At 35.1% G+C, this 18,025-nt stretch overlaps 3 protein-coding genes and 1 pseudogene across 9 annotated transcripts in view; 2 read left to right on the plus strand and 2 right to left on the minus strand.

Moving 5' to 3' along the window:
• RPS3A (ribosomal protein S3A) overlaps positions 1 to 18,025 on the minus strand; it is a 1,130,248-nt gene that overhangs the window by 800,102 nt on the left and 312,121 nt on the right. The gene's annotated exons all lie outside the window — the stretch shown is intronic.
• The window catches only part of LRBA (LPS responsive beige-like anchor protein), a 758,453-nt gene that overhangs the window by 720,504 nt on the left and 19,924 nt on the right, over positions 1 to 18,025 (plus strand). For all 5 annotated transcript variants that reach the window (XM_050791167.1, XM_050791166.1, XM_050791168.1 and 2 more), the window contains 2 exons: positions 1,029 to 1,196; positions 16,788 to 16,889. In XM_050791167.1, coding sequence (XP_050647124.1) covers positions 1,029 to 1,196; positions 16,788 to 16,889 — 270 coding nt within the window. The remainder of the gene's footprint in view (positions 1 to 1,028; positions 1,197 to 16,787; positions 16,890 to 18,025) is intronic.
• Positions 1 to 18,025, minus strand: part of MAB21L2 (mab-21 like 2) — a 501,930-nt gene that overhangs the window by 276,628 nt on the left and 207,277 nt on the right. The gene's annotated exons all lie outside the window — the stretch shown is intronic.
• On the plus strand, positions 4,305 to 4,434 carry LOC126955915 (uncharacterized; annotated as a pseudogene).

The following is an 18,025-nucleotide window of genomic DNA, read 5'->3' on the forward strand; positions in this document are numbered from 1 at the left end:
TAATTTTCAGCTTAGTAGCCTTTTTTTCCTTGAACGTCGGAATTATAATCAAAATATAAAAACTTATTTAAAAAAAAGCCATGCTGAATATTAAGGGTAGACATTGTATGACATTCATCTGTAGACTCTGTAGACATTTCAAAGCAAATATGTTAGCTGGAAACTCTAAAGATGGAATGGGGGTGTTGTCATAGATACTTAATTCTTTAGACAAGTTTGTGTGAATTATTACCACCGTACCTGGTAAACAAAGATTCTTAAAGGGTGAGGGCTTTACTGTTTTTCTGACACCTTTACATGAACAACTGTTCTGTGTTTGAAGGCTTAGATATATAGTAAGTTTACTGGGTTTCTCTCCATTGTCCCCAATCATTACCGTCTTGATTGCACCCTCAAGGAATTTTCATCAGACAATTAAGACAAAGAATCACCTGGCTGAAATTGCAATTACAATATATTAGTTCTTTCATCATAATTTCCATATAAGCCTGATTTGAAAAGGTAGAAGCTCTCCAAAGTGACTTATATTGTCTTTGTATAGATCACTTAAAACAAGAAATATGTTAAATCTTCAGTAATTCAGAGACAGGTTTTTATTAGTGACATCTAAATTATAAGTACTTTTACAGAAAGGCAACTAAGTTTTATTTTGAATCATATAGAGTTACCAAGAAAGTGTTAAAATGGTTCCAAAAGGGTTCTCCTGGGCCTGCTTTAATTAGTAAACATGATACATTTGTAATATATAGAAGCCATTTGTAATGATACAGTGCCATGGTCCTCAAGTATTATTTGTTGAAATAGTTTTAACACATGCCTTTCAAAAATGTTAGCACTTTTCAATTTATTTTTTTGTTGTTCTTGTTAGCATGCAAAGAAAACTGTTAGGTTGGACCATGTCAAATTATTATAAAATCTGAACTATGACAATCAGAGTTCATATAGCTTTGTTGTTTTACAAGTTATCTGTTCACCAGAATTTTTATTTTTTTAATAGCAATTTTAAAGAAAATTGTTTTGCATTACAGGAAAATTGATCCAAGTGGTGTTTGGCCATTGGGATGTCGTCACTTGCCTCGCTCGTTCTGATTCATATATTGGGGGAAATTGCTACATTCTCTCAGGGTCACGTGATGCAACTCTTTTGCTGTGGTATTGGAATGGAAAATGCAGTGGGATTGGAGATAACCCAGGCAGTAAGTATGATTCATTTTTAAAGTAAACTTTTATAAGAATGTAGAGAATAACATTTTGCAGCAAAGTTACCTTTTTGTTATGGTAAAAGTGAAACAGGATTATCAAGTATTTTTAATTTATTAGTTATAATTTAAGAACGATCCAGATAGCCTCATTATCAACATTTTGTGACCATTGATAATTAAAATCCAAGCATGAAATCTTATGTTTCATATTATAGGCTATTCTCATGATCCAAAAATTCTAGTTCATTGGAAATAGCTGTCACCAAATAAAATAGTTTTTTATTCATGAAGATACAGCATAAAAGAGCAATCACATATTACCTTGTTTATTGAATTCATATTTTAAAAGAACAAAATAAAAATTATAATTTCAGAGAAACAAACTAGTCTTTATAAAATTACGCTTTCATTTACGTATTTAAAAGATAAAACAGGTCATAAAAGGCCAATATGGAATACTCAAATTGGCTCTTGGTTTTTCAGATGGGAAATGAAAATGTTCACCAACAGCCTTAAACATCTTTATGAAACTATGCTGAAGGCAGTAAAACAAAAAATGTGTAACCATTTAAAATTGTAATTCACAGAAGGCAAAAAAGGAAGCAGCTACCATTAAAACCAATCGCACACAGCTGCAGAAAAGAAATGGCTTTAGAAAAACACATTAAGAAGTAGGAAAAAACAATTAAAGGGACCACCTGAAAAATGAGAATTTAATTAAAATGATTATGACAACACTGTAGAATTCCTGCAAGAATAGCTTTAGATTTTTACTTCAGAAGGTAGAGCATTTTAACTGCTCTTAAATATTTACAGTTTCTTAATTTAAAGCAAGTTGCAATGTGTTTGGTTAAGGAAGGACCACGTTCTTCCTGATGACTTTACCTGAATACTCGGTCCTTGCTCTGTCACTCCACCCCAGATTGTGAAATGGCCTAAATATGTTTAAGGCCATCATATTTTGGATTGACTTCTCAAAGCTTTGCTTAAATGTATAATATTTGTATGAAAATGAACCTTTTTTTCAAAACATTTAGTCAAATGCTAGTATAGTGTTAAAAGAAGTATATGTGAAGTATTTTTCAAAGCTGTTTCTTATTATGTACATTATAGACTTTGATGTAGTAAACACAGTTCTTATTCAATGAACATCTAACAGATATTTCCTATTTTAATCAAAAAAGGGATAATTTCCTACGCAAATAGGATATGAGAAATAATTTTAAGGCTGTGATGCTATTGATAATACAGACTTTGTGATCAAATTGTAGTGTCTGTATATGTCAGGGAGTAGGTGTACATGCATTTCACATTTATACAAACATCTCTATATGATTACAATAGAAATTATAAAGATGTAAATTTCAGGGATTTTGTTTTTCATATTCTTTTGAAAAGTACCATGTTCTTTTCATCATGAACACAATATTCTGGTCCTTCTTCCTTTCTGGCCTCTTAGAATAAGTGACTACTTTCAATTTCTTTTTTCCTGTTTCTGTAAATCCAGTTACCGAGATTCACTCATCTCAGGCAAATGTAGATTTAAAATAGATAATAAATCTACCATTTTGCTATTTATCTCAAAATATTTAAGAACTTTTCCTTGCCTTAAAAATGTAAGATATTTCATGCACATATAGAAATCTAAACACACATAGATATTTGTGTTCTTGGTTTCTTGTTTTATTTTACTTAATCATGTTCTGTATGTTATACACTGTCATTACCAATGTGTATTCTAAGAAGCAGCTAAAAGACTTATTAGCTACACTTGTATGTAATTGCTGTTGCATTTCAGAAATTTAAGTATACCTTAAAGTTACGAATTTTCAGCTTTTCGAGAAGGAAGAAAGTATGATATATATCATGATGTATGTATTCATTTAAATATATTTTCATATGTTTAAATACTTTGTAACTCAACCTAGAGATTGTTTTTACATGCATGACCTTTAAAAAATGAATTAAGTAGGACTGAACAAATCCTGGGGTTTGTAGTAAAAAAAAAAAAATCTAAGTTCCAAGCATTGCTGTGGTCCTTCTGTCTTGTCTGTAAAATGAAAGCAACAACAGAACTGAGTTAAGGTGTTATCAGAAGCACAGGATGATTAGAGCAAATAAATCACCACAAAACACCATCTCGTTGGCATTAGAGTAAATATTATAATGTTATATTTTTCATAGTGTACTTCATCTGTACCCTCTCATTGTCTGCAGTATGGTGGACATTACCTCCTAGTAATGCTAGCAATGAAAAGAAAAACAATAAAAGAATAATATAACAGCACATCTAATAAAAATTTTAGAAAATTGTAATGTATCATGACTGAATTAAATTACCTTTCTCAAAGTGAACCTTATCCTTTCAAGCCCCTGTATAATGTCTGATGCCTCGATTTAATTTTGCTTCAGCTTTGAAAGATGAATCCAGGAGAAAGACAAATAGGCACTTTTTCTTATAATGAGAATTTACACGCATTAGAATAGAAAAATGGAAAATGCAGTCTGCGCTTTTCAAAAGAAAATGACAAAAACAAAGACATTGTTACCGTGTATAAACTGTTTCAAACAGTTTCACGCAAGCTGGTTCGGATTTTATAAGCCTCTGGCTCATTGATGGTTCCACGATGCAGCTGCTGAAGTCAGAGCTTTTCAGATGAAGGGTTTTAGGTTATGCGTATTCCTATATTGTACCTCTTAGATACAATGTAAATGACCTTTAAGAAGTGGTGAAGCGTGTATATACATATAATTGCAATATGTTCTATAAATGCACATTAATACCTCAACTTTACATTTTTTATTGTAGACTTTTTCTTTCTTGAAGGGAAAATACATAAAAGAAAACCAGGTTATTGCTTTTTCTGCATTTTATAGGTCTACTTCAGAGTTTTTTTATTTAAAAAATAATAAGAATAGGTAGTCATTTTACTTTCTAGGGTCATAAGCCTACATACACTGTTTTTTCCAAATCTAATATTGATGTTATATGTAAAGTTGATAGCTGTATGATAATGTTTAAAAAATATATTATCTAATATTAATATACATACTGCTTTGGCAAAATCGGGCTAGGTAAAGCTGGATAAAACCTATAAATACATCACTTCTTGGCCTTTTGGCTAAGATCAAGTGTAAAACCTATAAATACTACAATTTGGGGCTTTAAAAAGTGTAAATGTTTTATGAAACCTGCCTATACTACATAGCAAAAGGCTTATTTTCCTGTATACCAGATAGTTCTTCATCTTTGACTCTATTGTTTTGTAATAGTTATCTCCTGTAAAATGCAGTTTTCTCAATGAGAAGAAAAATTAATATAGGATTCCATTTAATTAGGGATTTAAAAAATGAAATTAACCAAGAATATTTCACTGAAAGATGTTTTGTACATGAAAGCATGGCATCTCTCTCTCCTTGTCCTAGTACTCTGTGTTTTAGGACTGAGCCTTGTCACCAAAGTTCTTTTCCTGAGATAGTTATTTGGCCTTCAGAATAATGCTCTCCAGACTGCACATTTTCAAATTTTGGAGAAAATGTTCCCTAGTGCATTCCATTGATAAATAAATACTTTAAACTTTCATACGATCTTATTTATATAAGCAAGATGAATATATACAAAACAGTTATTATTTATTCACTATTTTATATTCATAAACTTGGATTTTAAAAATTACATGTTTACTAGGTATTTTTAGATATCTGAATAATATCTTTTAAAGCCACATTCGATCAGCTTCAGAAGCAAATGGTTGCTGACTGTGAGGGTGTTGCATAGATTTGTGTGTGTAGTATTTCAGTAATACTCGCATTTTCCATTCTCACATTCTGGTTTTCATTTGATTGAAAGGTGGCATTTTTTTTCTTTTCCTCATTGCAATCAGACATGCTAATCTATGTCAGCTTTTTCCTTTATGAGATTGGCGTCTACTGAAAAAAAAAAAAACAACTTTTCTTCATAACAACAAGATTCTGTTCTTCAAGAATATTTCAGCACCGTTAATTAGAAAGAAGGTTTTATTAACCATAAGGCTAGCACTAACAGACCACAGAGCTGTTTTTTAAAGTACTGTATGCCATAGCTGCCCTGCTTTTTCTCTGTCTAAAACTTCATTTTGTTATACGCTCATCAATCACGTAAGTCATTACCGTAAATCCTACTGTTGTTAATTTTACTAGTATCACCCTAATGAGACATTCCTGCTATAATTAAAAATGAATTCTAACTTTAAGGCATTCTAAATTTTTTTTAATGAATTTAGAATGATCTTGCCATGTGACTATAAATACTACTGATACACATAGACTACTCATCAAGTCTGTAAGAAAAGTAGTATCATAACATGTCCAGGTGTGAATTATTTACTGGCTGCCTCTGTGCACGTGCTTATGTGTATGCATATTTTTGTACGCATATTTAGGAATTATGTCCTTTTTATTGTGAAGCCTAGTATGTTTTACTGAAGCTACTAATAAATTCTTATTCTTTGTCTTGCCAAAATATAGGTGGATGTAATATAAACAATATTACTCTCTGTAAGTAGGTGTCCTAGAGCACCATCTGCTGGATGCATTTGGGGACTTAATGTTGGGAAACATGAAAATTGGTACTTGGTTAAGACAGGTGTACTTTGTTTTTAATTGCCTGTGATCTATTATTTAAGGGTCACAAATGTCAAGGTATGTACATTTGTGTTGAACCATATGAGTTCTTAAAAAGAAATCACTTTACTCCTTTTACCCCACCCTAACCTGGATTTGCAACTGTACAATAAATATTTTGTGTAAGGAAAAAGTAAGCACAGTATTTGCCTAATGAAACAAAGTACCACAGTCTGTGATGAAATAAACTGTTAGTTTCTTGATCACAGCTCTTCAGAAATAAACTGCTAGCTTCTTGATCACAGCTCTTCAATAAGTTACAGTTGAGGAAGTTATTTGGATGGTATTTTAAATTTAGGTTCCTTATGTTCACTAGATTCTGAATAAGAAGGTAATGCTTGGAACAAGAAACCATTTTATACCTGGGTATGACTCTTGATCTGATCCTTTGTCAGGAACAAGAGTTCTTGTGTGTGTCTCATCAAGACCTTCCCTTCTGGGCCTGCATTTAGAATGTACTGTCACACTACAACTACCCTGTGTTTTTATTTTTTCCTTGAAGCATTTATCAAGAAGGTTTTCAAATGGTATGTTGGCAGTGTTCAAGTTCAGGTGACATTAAAAGTATATCTATGAAATTCTCCAGAAGGTCCAGGATGTTTAGTGCTCCATGATGTAATGCAGGCCCTCAAGTTCCAGCAAAACAACTCTGTATTTACTGCTTGTAACTAATAGTAGATGTGGTAAAAAGGAATTATATTCATATGGCAAATGAATACAACCTTAATGTGCACCATATGCAGAGTGGCGGGGTGATATGCCAATATATCACATTTATTTACCTTGTTTGGTTGCAGAGAAAAATGACTGTACCATTCAGCCCATAGGTTATAGCCATATAAATATGAGAACAGAAGAACTGATTTATACCCTCAGATTGAAACTGAGTATCTTCATATGTAGACCGTTTTAATAGTGCCATGCCAAAGAAAGTTGTCTTGACACTTTATGCTCACATGGGAAATTTAATTTCAAACAATAGTTGGAATTAGTCTAAGAAAGTAAAAATTCCTTCTAGTCAACTAAATGTAGGATTCTTCTGCTTTTAAAATATTGCAGAATCTGTGTGGGGGAAGGGGGGTCCATGACATTATTGGTAGAACTACCAAGGATGCACTTAATTAAGGCTTCCTGGAACAACATAGTAGACTGACTTTACTACCTTGCAGAAACGCTCACTTCGTAAGAGAAATTCTACGGCAGCTTTGTGCCTATGTAGCTCACATTTTACTCTAGATATTACTGATAATTTATGAAAAGATAACCATTTTTATGTGAAATTCAATATTTAAATCTGATTTTTTTTTTTTTTTTTTTGAGACGGAGTCTCGCTCTGTCGCCCAGGCTGGAGTGCAGTGGCCGGGTCTCAGCTCACTGCAAGCTCCGCCTCCCGGGTTCACGCCATTCTCCTGCCTCAGCCTCCCAAGTAGCTGGGACTACAGGCGCCTGCCACCTCGCCCGGCTAGTTTTTTGTATTTTTAGTAGAGACGGGGTTTCACCATGTTAGCCAGGATGGTCTCGATCTCCTGACCTTGTGATCCGCCCGTCTCGGCCTCCCAAAGTGCTGGGATTACAGGCTTGAGCCACCGCGCCCGGCCCTGATTTTTTTTTTTTTTTACAAAGCAACAGTTAAACCCTATTTTTTCTAGTTACCTCAATTTTTATGTGCTATGCTCATTTATATGGCTTTACAGAGCAGAAGTTTGTAAGTGTTAACAAATTTTTAAAAATTGATTTTCTTGATCTTTTAACAGAGTCATTATATATCATTACATATCATTTATCTGCTAATTTTTCTAAAGTAATTTTTTTCACATTTAAGTGAGAAAATGAATGTGTTTGATAAGACTTCAGATTTTGGATTTGAAGTGTTTATATAGGAAAAAAATTCTCTGAATTGTTAATGCCTTTTGTGGCTTAAGGCTACATGACTGTTGAGCTTTTTAAGCTTTCATTCTTGTAGCTTGTAACTTTGCACAACTGAGAGATTGCCTTATTTCCTTGGGGTGAGTGGGGTCAGGAGTGTTTAATAGCTAAAGATATGAAATTCCTCTATAGTTTTTAGAGTCCCTTACTTACGTTTTTTTTAACAAAAGAAGGTAAAATATTAAGGAGAATGTATTATAAATAATTTTAAATAATTTGGGTATTTAGGATAAACAGATAAAACCAACTTTCAGTTTTAATTTATATTCATAAAAATCAGACTCAATGTTGCATTTCAGCAAATCTGAATAAGATTTCACTTCAGCAAATTTTCTACCTGTTTTCTTTTTGGCGGGTAGAATTTTACCATGTTTATGTTACCAGACACTCATATGCAGCTACAGTAGCCATAGCTTACCTAGAACCAAAGACCAAGCCCCTCCATGGGAAGGCAACAAATGAAGTCTCAAGCAAGTAGGAAAAAAGAAGCACATTAGTTAAGTATAGTAATGATATGTCCATGTAATGAAGTCCTGTACAGGCATTAACAAAGATATACAAATTTGTAATATTGACATGGAGGGATACACTCTTTGTACTGCTAAGTGTAAAAGATCACCAAGCTACATGTATAACATAAGTACCTATGCCTGTATGTGTATACCCTTGTATTCTATGTACATATATTCATAGAAAAAGTATGAAATGATCACAAATATTAGCAACATTTATTTATAGGTAGTGAATTTGGAAGCAATTTTTCATTTTCTTCATTATAATTTACTAAAGTATCTGAATGTTTTATAATGAGCATGTAATACCTTGATAATCAGAGACAATAAAGATACTTTAGGCTAGGCACAGTGGCTCATGCCTGTAATCCTAGCATTTTGGGAGACCGAGACAAGGGTATTGTTTGAGCCCAAGAGTTCAAAACCAGCATGGGCAGCATAGGGAGACGCTGTCTGTACAAGAAGTAAAAAGAATTAGCTGGGTGTGGTGCCTGTAGTCCCAGCTACTCGGGAGGCTGAAGTGGGAGGATCACCTCAGCCCAGGGAGGTCTAGGCTGCAGCGATCTGTGGTCGCACCATTGCACTCCAGCCTGGGCAACAGAGTGAGACCCTGTCTAAAAAAAATAGTAATAAATATTTTAATTTGGGGAATGTACCTAATTACTGTACTGTACCTTAACTCCCCACTCTTAGCCTCTAGGCTGCCACATATTAGTAGCTGTATTAGAATTTATATGAATCATCAAGGAGAGAACCATCTCTAATTAGCTTTTATGCAGCATAGGATCAGATATACTTTCAATGAAAGGAGTGTTTATAACAGAGAGTGAAAAAAGGGATCATTCTATTGCTACTACTACTATTTTTTTTTTTTTGTAAGAGACAGAGTCTTGCTCTGTCACCAGGCTGGAGTGCAGTGGTGAGATCTTGGCTCACTGCAACCTCCACCTCCCAGGTTCAAGCGATTCTCCTGCCTTAGCCTCCCAAATAGTTGGGACTACATGCGGGCGCCACCACGCCCAGCTGATTTTTTTGTATTTTTATAGAGATGGGGTTTCACCATGTTGGCCAGGATGGTCTCGATCTCCTGACCTCGTGATCCACCCGCCTCGGCCTCCCAAAGTGCTGGGATTACAGGCATAAGCGACTATGCCTGGCGTGCTGCTACTACTACTTACAGATGATACTAATGGGTGCTCACTACATGCCAGGCACCATCCTGAGCGCTTTACACATTAATTCATTAATCTTCACAGTAGCGCTGTGTGGTATCTACTGTTATTATCCTTGACTTATAGATGAGGCATGGAGAAATTATAAATATGCCTTTACTTTCTGCCCTGGGCCTTGACGCTTTTAGGATCTTCTTACTAGAATTATGGAAACTTGCCCAAGGGAGCTCACATAGCTAGCAAGTGCTGGAGCCTAGATTTGAACTCAGGCAGTCTAGGTCAGAGTTATCTAAACTATAAACTTAATTAGAATATCAGCTATAGAGAATTTGATGCAATCCTATCACTAAAGCATTCTTAGTATTTGCAAGAGACATAAAAAGACAACTGCATTATACTGAGTTCTTATGACAATACATGTCATGGTAGGATTTTGTATTTTTCAAATACACATTTAAGGGGTATACTTTAAGTACATAATTGTAGGTACACACTCATATAAACCCATTTTCTAATGTACAGTTGACTTTTGAACAACACAGGAGTCAGGGGTGCCCACATTCCACACAGTCAGAAACATGCATATAACTTTTGACTCCCCAGAAACTTAACTACTGATAGCTTACTGTTGACTTGGAAGCCTTACTGATAACATAAAGTTGGTTAAAGTATGTTATATGTATCATATACTGTGTTCTTATAATAAAGTAAACTAGAGAAAAGAAAATGTTATTAAGAAAATCACAAGGAGAAAATATATTTACTATTCATGAAGTAGAAGTAGATCATCATAAAGGTCTTCTTCCTGGTTGTCTTTCACACTGAGTAGACTGAGGAAGCAGAGGGCTGGTCTTGCTGTCTCAAATGGCAGAGGCAGAAGAAAATCTACATATGAGTGGACCCATATCGTTCAAACCTATGTTGTTCAAGGGTCAACCATGGACTTAGAGGGTGATTCCCATGTTACAGTCATTTATTATGTATCAGAGAGAGAGGAGGAGAAATGTTACATACCAAGGACTTACCGTTTTCTTTGTACCAACATTATCTTGTCTTGCATTAATACTTCTAATATTATTTACAAGAAGATGCTACTAAAATTTCCCGTCTGATGGTGGTTGTACTCTAAATGCAGCTATGGCTTGTCATCTGTAGTCTATATGTCTAATCAAATTATGATTTTTCACCAAAGAGACCATGATGAATAGGGGAAGGGAAAAGTTTGGTGAAGATGAAATGTATAGAACAAATTTCAAGTCATTTTTCTAAGCATAATTAAAATGCAGTATAATTTCCCTTGTAAAACTAGGAAGTTAATAGAAAAGGTTCAAAAAATATTTAACCTCACTTCCGCTTTAGCAAAGCCATTTCCTTTCTGGATTTACCATTATGGTGAGCCACAGGAGAAAGCTTAGTATTCAGTTTTCACATGAATGTTTTGTAGTAATCAATTGTAACTAAATGGTCCAAAAGGCACATGTAAAATAGAGGTATCCGTCTTTAGGAAATGACTGGCATATATTGTATAATACATTTTTGTTTTTTATCTATAATGTATATGCCTAATAAGTTCATTATGTATTTGGGCTTTTTAAACAAATATATTTTATTTCTTAATTTGTTTTCTATTGAAATTATTCCTTTTTTTTAATAAAGCCAGGTTTTATATTTTGATTTTCCTCTATAAAAGTTCAGGTGATACATTTTTACTAATGAGGAAAATTATGTCTTTAAGCATGTTAATTATTGTTAAATATTGATTTTGCATTCAAAATTAGTTACAAGTGGTATGGACTTCAGTACTATTATGTTGACCTTTACAAGCATAGATATTTATAATTATAATTTGTAGGTTTATAGTACTGTTGACAAAACCAGATCCAATGATCCTTTAAAATCAAGTTATTCTTAAATAAAAGGCCATGTTTTACTCCTTTCCTTATTCCATAGTACCTCACACATATTAAGAATACAAACTCAATAAATATTATTAAGTGAATGAAGGAGTGAAGGAATGAATGGACGAACAAATGGGATATGTTATTTTCTGGCTCAGCCAGGAGTCATCTAAACTAAGTATTAATTGGAAGAAATAATTTTAGTTTTATAAAACTAAGAATAGGAAAATGTTTAATCCCGCTTCATTCATAATAGATGGTATTGAGAAAATGGAATGAAGAGAATTCACTGTGCTAACAACAACGTATTTAACCTACAAGTGAAAACTTTATACTGCATTTCAAAGTGATCTAATTTTCATAAGAGTAAGGAGATGACGCCAAAACACCGAGAACTTTATTCACTTTTTAAAAAGTAACTACAAGTTTGCCAGAAATACATGTCGGATCTATTTTTACCTGGATTGTCACCTCTTTTCCCTAATGGATATAGACCTTATGAAATATTCTTCTCACTGAATATTTATAAGCAAGATACTAGAGAAATTCCTCTTTCCTCTTCTCTTCTTTCAGGTGTAATTTTAAGTGGTTCGCAGTCTGTTTGATAAATATACTTAATGTTGTGAGGGCACCAGAGAAACACAACTAATAAAAGCATTTGCTATTCTGCCTAGTGGTGTTAAAATATTTCACCTAATGTTTTAAAACATAAGTCCAGTATAAATGCTAAGTGGTCATTACAGAGATCTTGTGTTGCTTGAATGCAAGTTAGGTTGTTATAATTGTCTCTGTAAGTTGGTATTGATATCTAGTATTATGTACTGAGAGAAGTGCCTCTGTAAAACCTGATGTGCCCTGGTATTTGCAGCAGAATTTGGGCTGTCTTTAATCTCATTTGACTTGTTCATCTTCCTTTAAGGCCAACCATAAAGATGCACTCAGTATCCTTTTCAGCCTTTGGTTAGGATTTGCATCAGTAGTCATAAACCTGCTCTCCGGACAAAGACACCCTTTCCTTTGAAGTAATTGCTCAAGCTTTTCAAAGCAGTCCTAGAAGTCTGTCCTCTTTCTCTTTTTATTTTTCTTTAAGAAGAGTTTGAAGTGTAGTCCCTTAAACTAGCAGCAAGATAAATTTTTCTCTCAGCATTACTGAAGGCCATGACAATTTTTCAAGCAGTAAGACTTTAAAAGGTTCTTAAGGGAATCTGTTCTGCTTTATGGTCTAGCCTTTGGTAGATCCTACTATCTCAGAAAGCAAAGGTAAAGACTTTTTGTATCCTTTAACTATTGCAAATTTTTATCAAAAGAATTAACTTGATATTTTTGAGAAGACTTTTTTTTTTTTTTTGCTCTTCATTCGGTTTAGAGACTGCAATGAGAGATTATTGATAGCTTTGGCATCTTTGAAAAGTAATATATGGCCAGAATCATCTTGTTTGAGCTGATTATTTCTTGCTGGGTATTAAAATCTACGTGACTGACAAGTAGTTGGGAGGGGCAGATTTCTGAGAAGACTGCAGTGAGAATGAGTTATATGGTTCCAAGATTTTGTTTCTAGGCTTTCCAAACAGAAATGTACATAGATATGGAGGGATTTTGCCTTTCCTTTCTGTGGGATGTCGTCACTTGGGCTCTGCTGTGATCCAGGATGATGTATACAGTGTAACTACAGAGACATAAAAAGATTCTGTGAGCCACATGTAAAGCCTCTGCTCTGCCTCCGATTATCTCCACTACTCTCAGTAATTTCATTACAAGTGGTTCCCAAAATGTCCATTGAACTTAAACAGTTTTGACCTGTTTGATTTAAATCCCATATCATATATTTGCTATACTGAAGTGTAACTATTTCAAGCTCTTTATTATAAAACTTATAAAAATCAAATAGTAGGTATTTATTTTGAATGTACTTTTTGATAAGTAGAAAATGTAAAGAATGCTCAATCTGTACAGCAGATAATAAAGGGAATACAATCTTTAAAGAAGATTGGAAACAGCTTTTCTTAGAGGAATGACATGATATCTCTCCTTATATTGTTGTATGTGGGTTTATAGAGGCCAGTAATGTACATTTCCTATAGGTGAGGAAAGTTAAGTAGCACTGTCTTTTTTACTGGAAATCCAGTGACTGTGAAACCAGTTACCTGAGAACCTAATGATCATAAGTCTACCCTTATGCTTTTAATTTGGTTTTCTTTCTCTCTCTCTCTTTTTTTTTTTTTGTATTTCCTGAACTGTCTAACCTGCTTCCGGGATTAGCAAACATTTTGCCAAACTTTGAAGCCAAAGTCCTAGCACTGAACAGTTCCTTATTTAGAGATCAGGCCCTAGGGAAAGAAGAAATTCTTTTTCAGTTTTGAAATTACTCTGCATGTGTGTGTGTTCTGATTTGTGGAGTGAAAAATGATTTAATAAAGTTTGGATTATTGGAAACTAGTATTTTGTAAGCAAAGCATGATGATAAAAATCTTATGAGTTTACAAAAAAAAATTATGCTTGCATCTTAACCCACCTTCTGGGGTTAATCACGAGGCTTCCTAAACTCTTAACTTTATAGTCGTAGAAAACTCTCAGTATTTCAACTCTTTTACATTAAAGAAAGAAAGAAAATTGACAGCAATCCTCTCCCTTCTTCCACCATGCTTCTGAGAAAACAATAAGTTAGCACTGATGTGCTTAAGTGACGTTGTCCTCTGGGACCACCATTATCTATCTGTCCTTTGTTTACTTTGTCTTATACTTAGAATGCCTTCATTTGACATCAGTTTTCCTTCAAACCTTCACTTTTCACTGAGGAATTCCAAGACAATTCAAGTTAAAACACAAATTTCACCATCCATGAAATGGTAACTTATAAAAACAACAACAAAAAAAAACCAACAATTACACCAAAAATATATTCCCTTAGATCTTAATGATTTTAATTGCTGGTTTAAAAAAAAAAAAAAAAAAAAAAAAAGTTGCCAATGGATCTAATTAGACAGTAATTTCAGAAACAACATTGTATGGTATTTTTGTGGAATGTACAGCCTTCTGGGGAAAAGGGAAATCAAGAATCAGGGCTAAAGTATTGATAACTTCTTATTTTATTATTTTTTTGAGATGGAGTCTTGCTCTGTCACCCAGGCTGGAGTGCAGTGGCACAATCTCGGCTCACTGCAACCTCTACCCAGGTTCAAGCGATTCTCCTACCTCAGCCTCCCGAGTAACTGGGATTAGAGGCACACACCACCACACCAAACTAATTTTTTGTATTTTTAGTAGAGGCAGGGTTTCACCATGTTGGCCAGACTGGTCTCAAACTCCTAATCTCAGGTGATCTGCCCGCCTTGGCCTCCCAAAGTGCTGGGATTACAGGCATGAGCCACTGCACCTGGCCAATAATTTTTTAAAACAGTATACTTATTCCTAAAATTTGTGGACCCTAACAGAATCTTAAGTAGTTCAGATTGACTTACATTATTTGCTTTATTTCTTTAAAATTTTCCCAAATTTCTGGACTTTGTAAGAAACAAAATTGCTCTTGTGACAAATTCTTTGTGGCTTGGGAAATGTCAAGAAAACTTTCTAATTAAGGTAGGTTTGCCTCCCAGAAAAGTTTTAAAACTTGGAATCAAATGAAACGAAGCCCCTTGTTCTGCCTATCCCCTTGCCTCTTCGTATGTCACTTTCGGTCTCACTTTATCACTAAGTCTGTAGGCCAGGTCCAGCAGCTGGCTGCACGTAGCACTGCCAGTGTGGTGCAGAGTTCTGTGTGACATCCCTTCAACTTAAGTCCCACTCAGAATTACCTACAGTCACCAAAGCCTTGAAGGACACTGCGGGGACATGGCCCTGTATTATGTACTCTGGTACATGCATTGGAACTGTCGTGTGGAAGGCTAGACCTGAAGTGACTGCTGGCTCCAGGTGAAGTGGGGCTACAAGCAGAGACTAAACCTCTCTTCAGGGTAGAAGCCTCTCAGCTTTTCTTGGTCATGGACCTCTGTCCATTCAGTAAAACTTGTTTTCCTCCCCTGCTACCTAGAAAAACAGGCATGTAGATACATTTTGCATAAAATTTCAAATAACCCAGTGACCTACTGGAAGAACCCCCACTTTGGAAGCCAGGTTAGTTTTTTGACGGCAGCATTCCAAGTACAGTAGGTTTTCAGTGGGTTTTTTCTGAGCTGCTGGACGTCTTCCCTCTGAGTGGCTGACTGCTCCAAGGATAGTCAGCTGTCTGGGGTTAAGATACAAGCAATTCTCTTCCACAGAGTTCCACAGCTGCTGGTAGCCACCTACTCTGTGGGCACATTTGTCTCTTCTGGATTACACAGTGTTAGTTATCAAGCATACTATAAAACAAATCCAAATCAAGAAATCAAGAATGCTAATAGAATCCTGCTCTCCACTTGGAAAGACTTTTTGTGTCTTTACCTTTAGAGACTATAAAAGTAGAGGATTCCTTTAGTTTTCAAATTGTATTCTTCAGGCTAGACATGGAATCCGGTTTATCCTTGTGGCTTGGCATGAACCAATCAACAAATCAAGGCCATTACTGTTTTATTTAGTCATGGTGGGTTCCTTATTAACCAGCCAACCAACCAACCAGCCAACCAGCCAACCAACCAACCAGCCAACCAACCAACCAACCAACCAACCGTACTTTTTCTTTTTAGTCTGGGACAGACATACAGTATGACTTGTTCTTTCTACTTGTGAAAGTATTCGGCAACATCTGCCGTTTTTTGGATACTCCTCCTCTGTCCCCCCTTCTCCACCCACTGCCCCTCATTTTCAGTCACTATCTGTAGACTTATCTGTAAGGGTTTGGTTTTTTTAAGGTTTTTTTTAATTATTATTTTTGGTTCTTTGAATGAACTACAGAGAAATATACCCATGAAATTCATACATCAGAAAAATACATAAGCTTAGTAGAGAGAATAGGTATTTAAGAGAGGGGCTGCAGAATTCCTGTGGAGGTAGTGGAAGTCTAGTTCAGACTATCTTCATTATGATGGGTTTCAGCGGTCCACAGAGGATAAGGAGGGAAGAGGGAGGGGCAAGGCCTTTCTCTGAAATGTAAATTGAGCCAAAGTTCCTAATTTTATAGTCATCTGACCATAAAACATCTAATTGAGGGGCTAATTTTTTATGAGGCATTTTGGAATGCAGATTTTGTTATATTTAACCCTGAGTTTTTAACCATTGTTGCTTGGTAATCACATAAAGGTTACTTGACATTTTAGCAGGATGTGGTCCTCATAATCAAACTATAGTATATAACTTGGATCGAGTCCTAAAGTAGGATTGCTGGACAAATTCCCAAACTATAAATTAAATAGGCATGATGGGAATTAGGAGCAAGTTGTTGATTATTTAATCTGCATGAACTTGAATTGATTTGTTCTTTTTATCTGTTTTTTCCTAAAGGTGAGACTGCTGCTCCTCGGGCCATTTTGACAGGCCATGACTATGAGGTCACATGTGCTGCGGTCTGTGCTGAGCTAGGCCTGGTGTTGAGTGGTTCACAAGGTAAACCTGTGGTACCTTCACAAAATTGATGCATTTCGTGCTGTCTTCTAGAAACAAATTACCAAAGATTAATTTGGTACCTTTTTTCTAAAGCTTCTGTCTGTTATGCTAGCCATTAATCATATGGAACTATTTAAATTATTTAAAGTTCAATAAAATTAAAATATAGGTTTCTTGGTGGCACTAGCCACACTTCAGGGGCTCAGTACTCACATATGGCTAGTGGCCACCACATTGGACAGCACAGATACAGATCATTTCCATCACTGTAGAAAGTTCTGTTTCACAGCACTGCTCTGAAGAGTTTAAGATGTGTTTACAAACATATCCTGTTAATATTCATATTCCCATGAAGCAGGAACAAGGAACATCTTTGTATATTTGTTTATTCTTCTGCACTGTTACTGGGCCGGGTTCCATCTTACATCTGAACGGAAGCCCCTGACCCTGTCTGTTTTAATGAGGCAGGAGCCACAATGGCATTGAGAGTGGAGTAGAAAGATACTTAAGCTGGTTTGCCTGGAGGTTTGTGCTGGAAACAGCATCATATATTTAGGCCCAAGATAATAAGCAAGCTAAAAGCACACGAAGCAAATCAGGATCTGACTAGGAACGGAGCTGTTTCCAATTCATTGCTTATCCCATCGTAATAGTCTATCCATCTCTCTGTCTCTGCTCTGAGCTGAGGTCTGAACACAGAACAAAGTACTATATCTCACGTCTTTTAGGTTTATCTGGTGGGGAAACAGAGTATTTGGATCACCTTACCTGTGTCCTAAAGTATAATAGTCTGGCTAACAAGGTGTTTTAAATATTTAAAGGATTGTGTTTATAAATTTGGTCAAAACATTGAAATAGTAATAATGATAGCAAGAATTCTATAACCACTGGATTTTTCCCTTATACTCAATAATTTCATACATCCTGAGCCAACAGGAGTCATAAAATGAACCTATTATATTACAGGTCATCTGTTCTTTGCACAGTAGTATGGAACTGTAAAAGCAAGCATGCAAACTGAAACCAAACAAAGTGATCTGAATAATCATTGGTCAATTTTACAATTGTTCCATCGTCTTTAAAAATTTTTGTCAGGCTGGGCACGGTAGTTCATGCCTGAATCCCAACATTTTGGG

This window comes from Macaca thibetana, chromosome 5 (assembly GCF_024542745.1).
Source record: "Macaca thibetana thibetana isolate TM-01 chromosome 5, ASM2454274v1, whole genome shotgun sequence".
NCBI lineage: Eukaryota > Metazoa > Chordata > Mammalia > Primates > Cercopithecidae > Macaca > Macaca thibetana.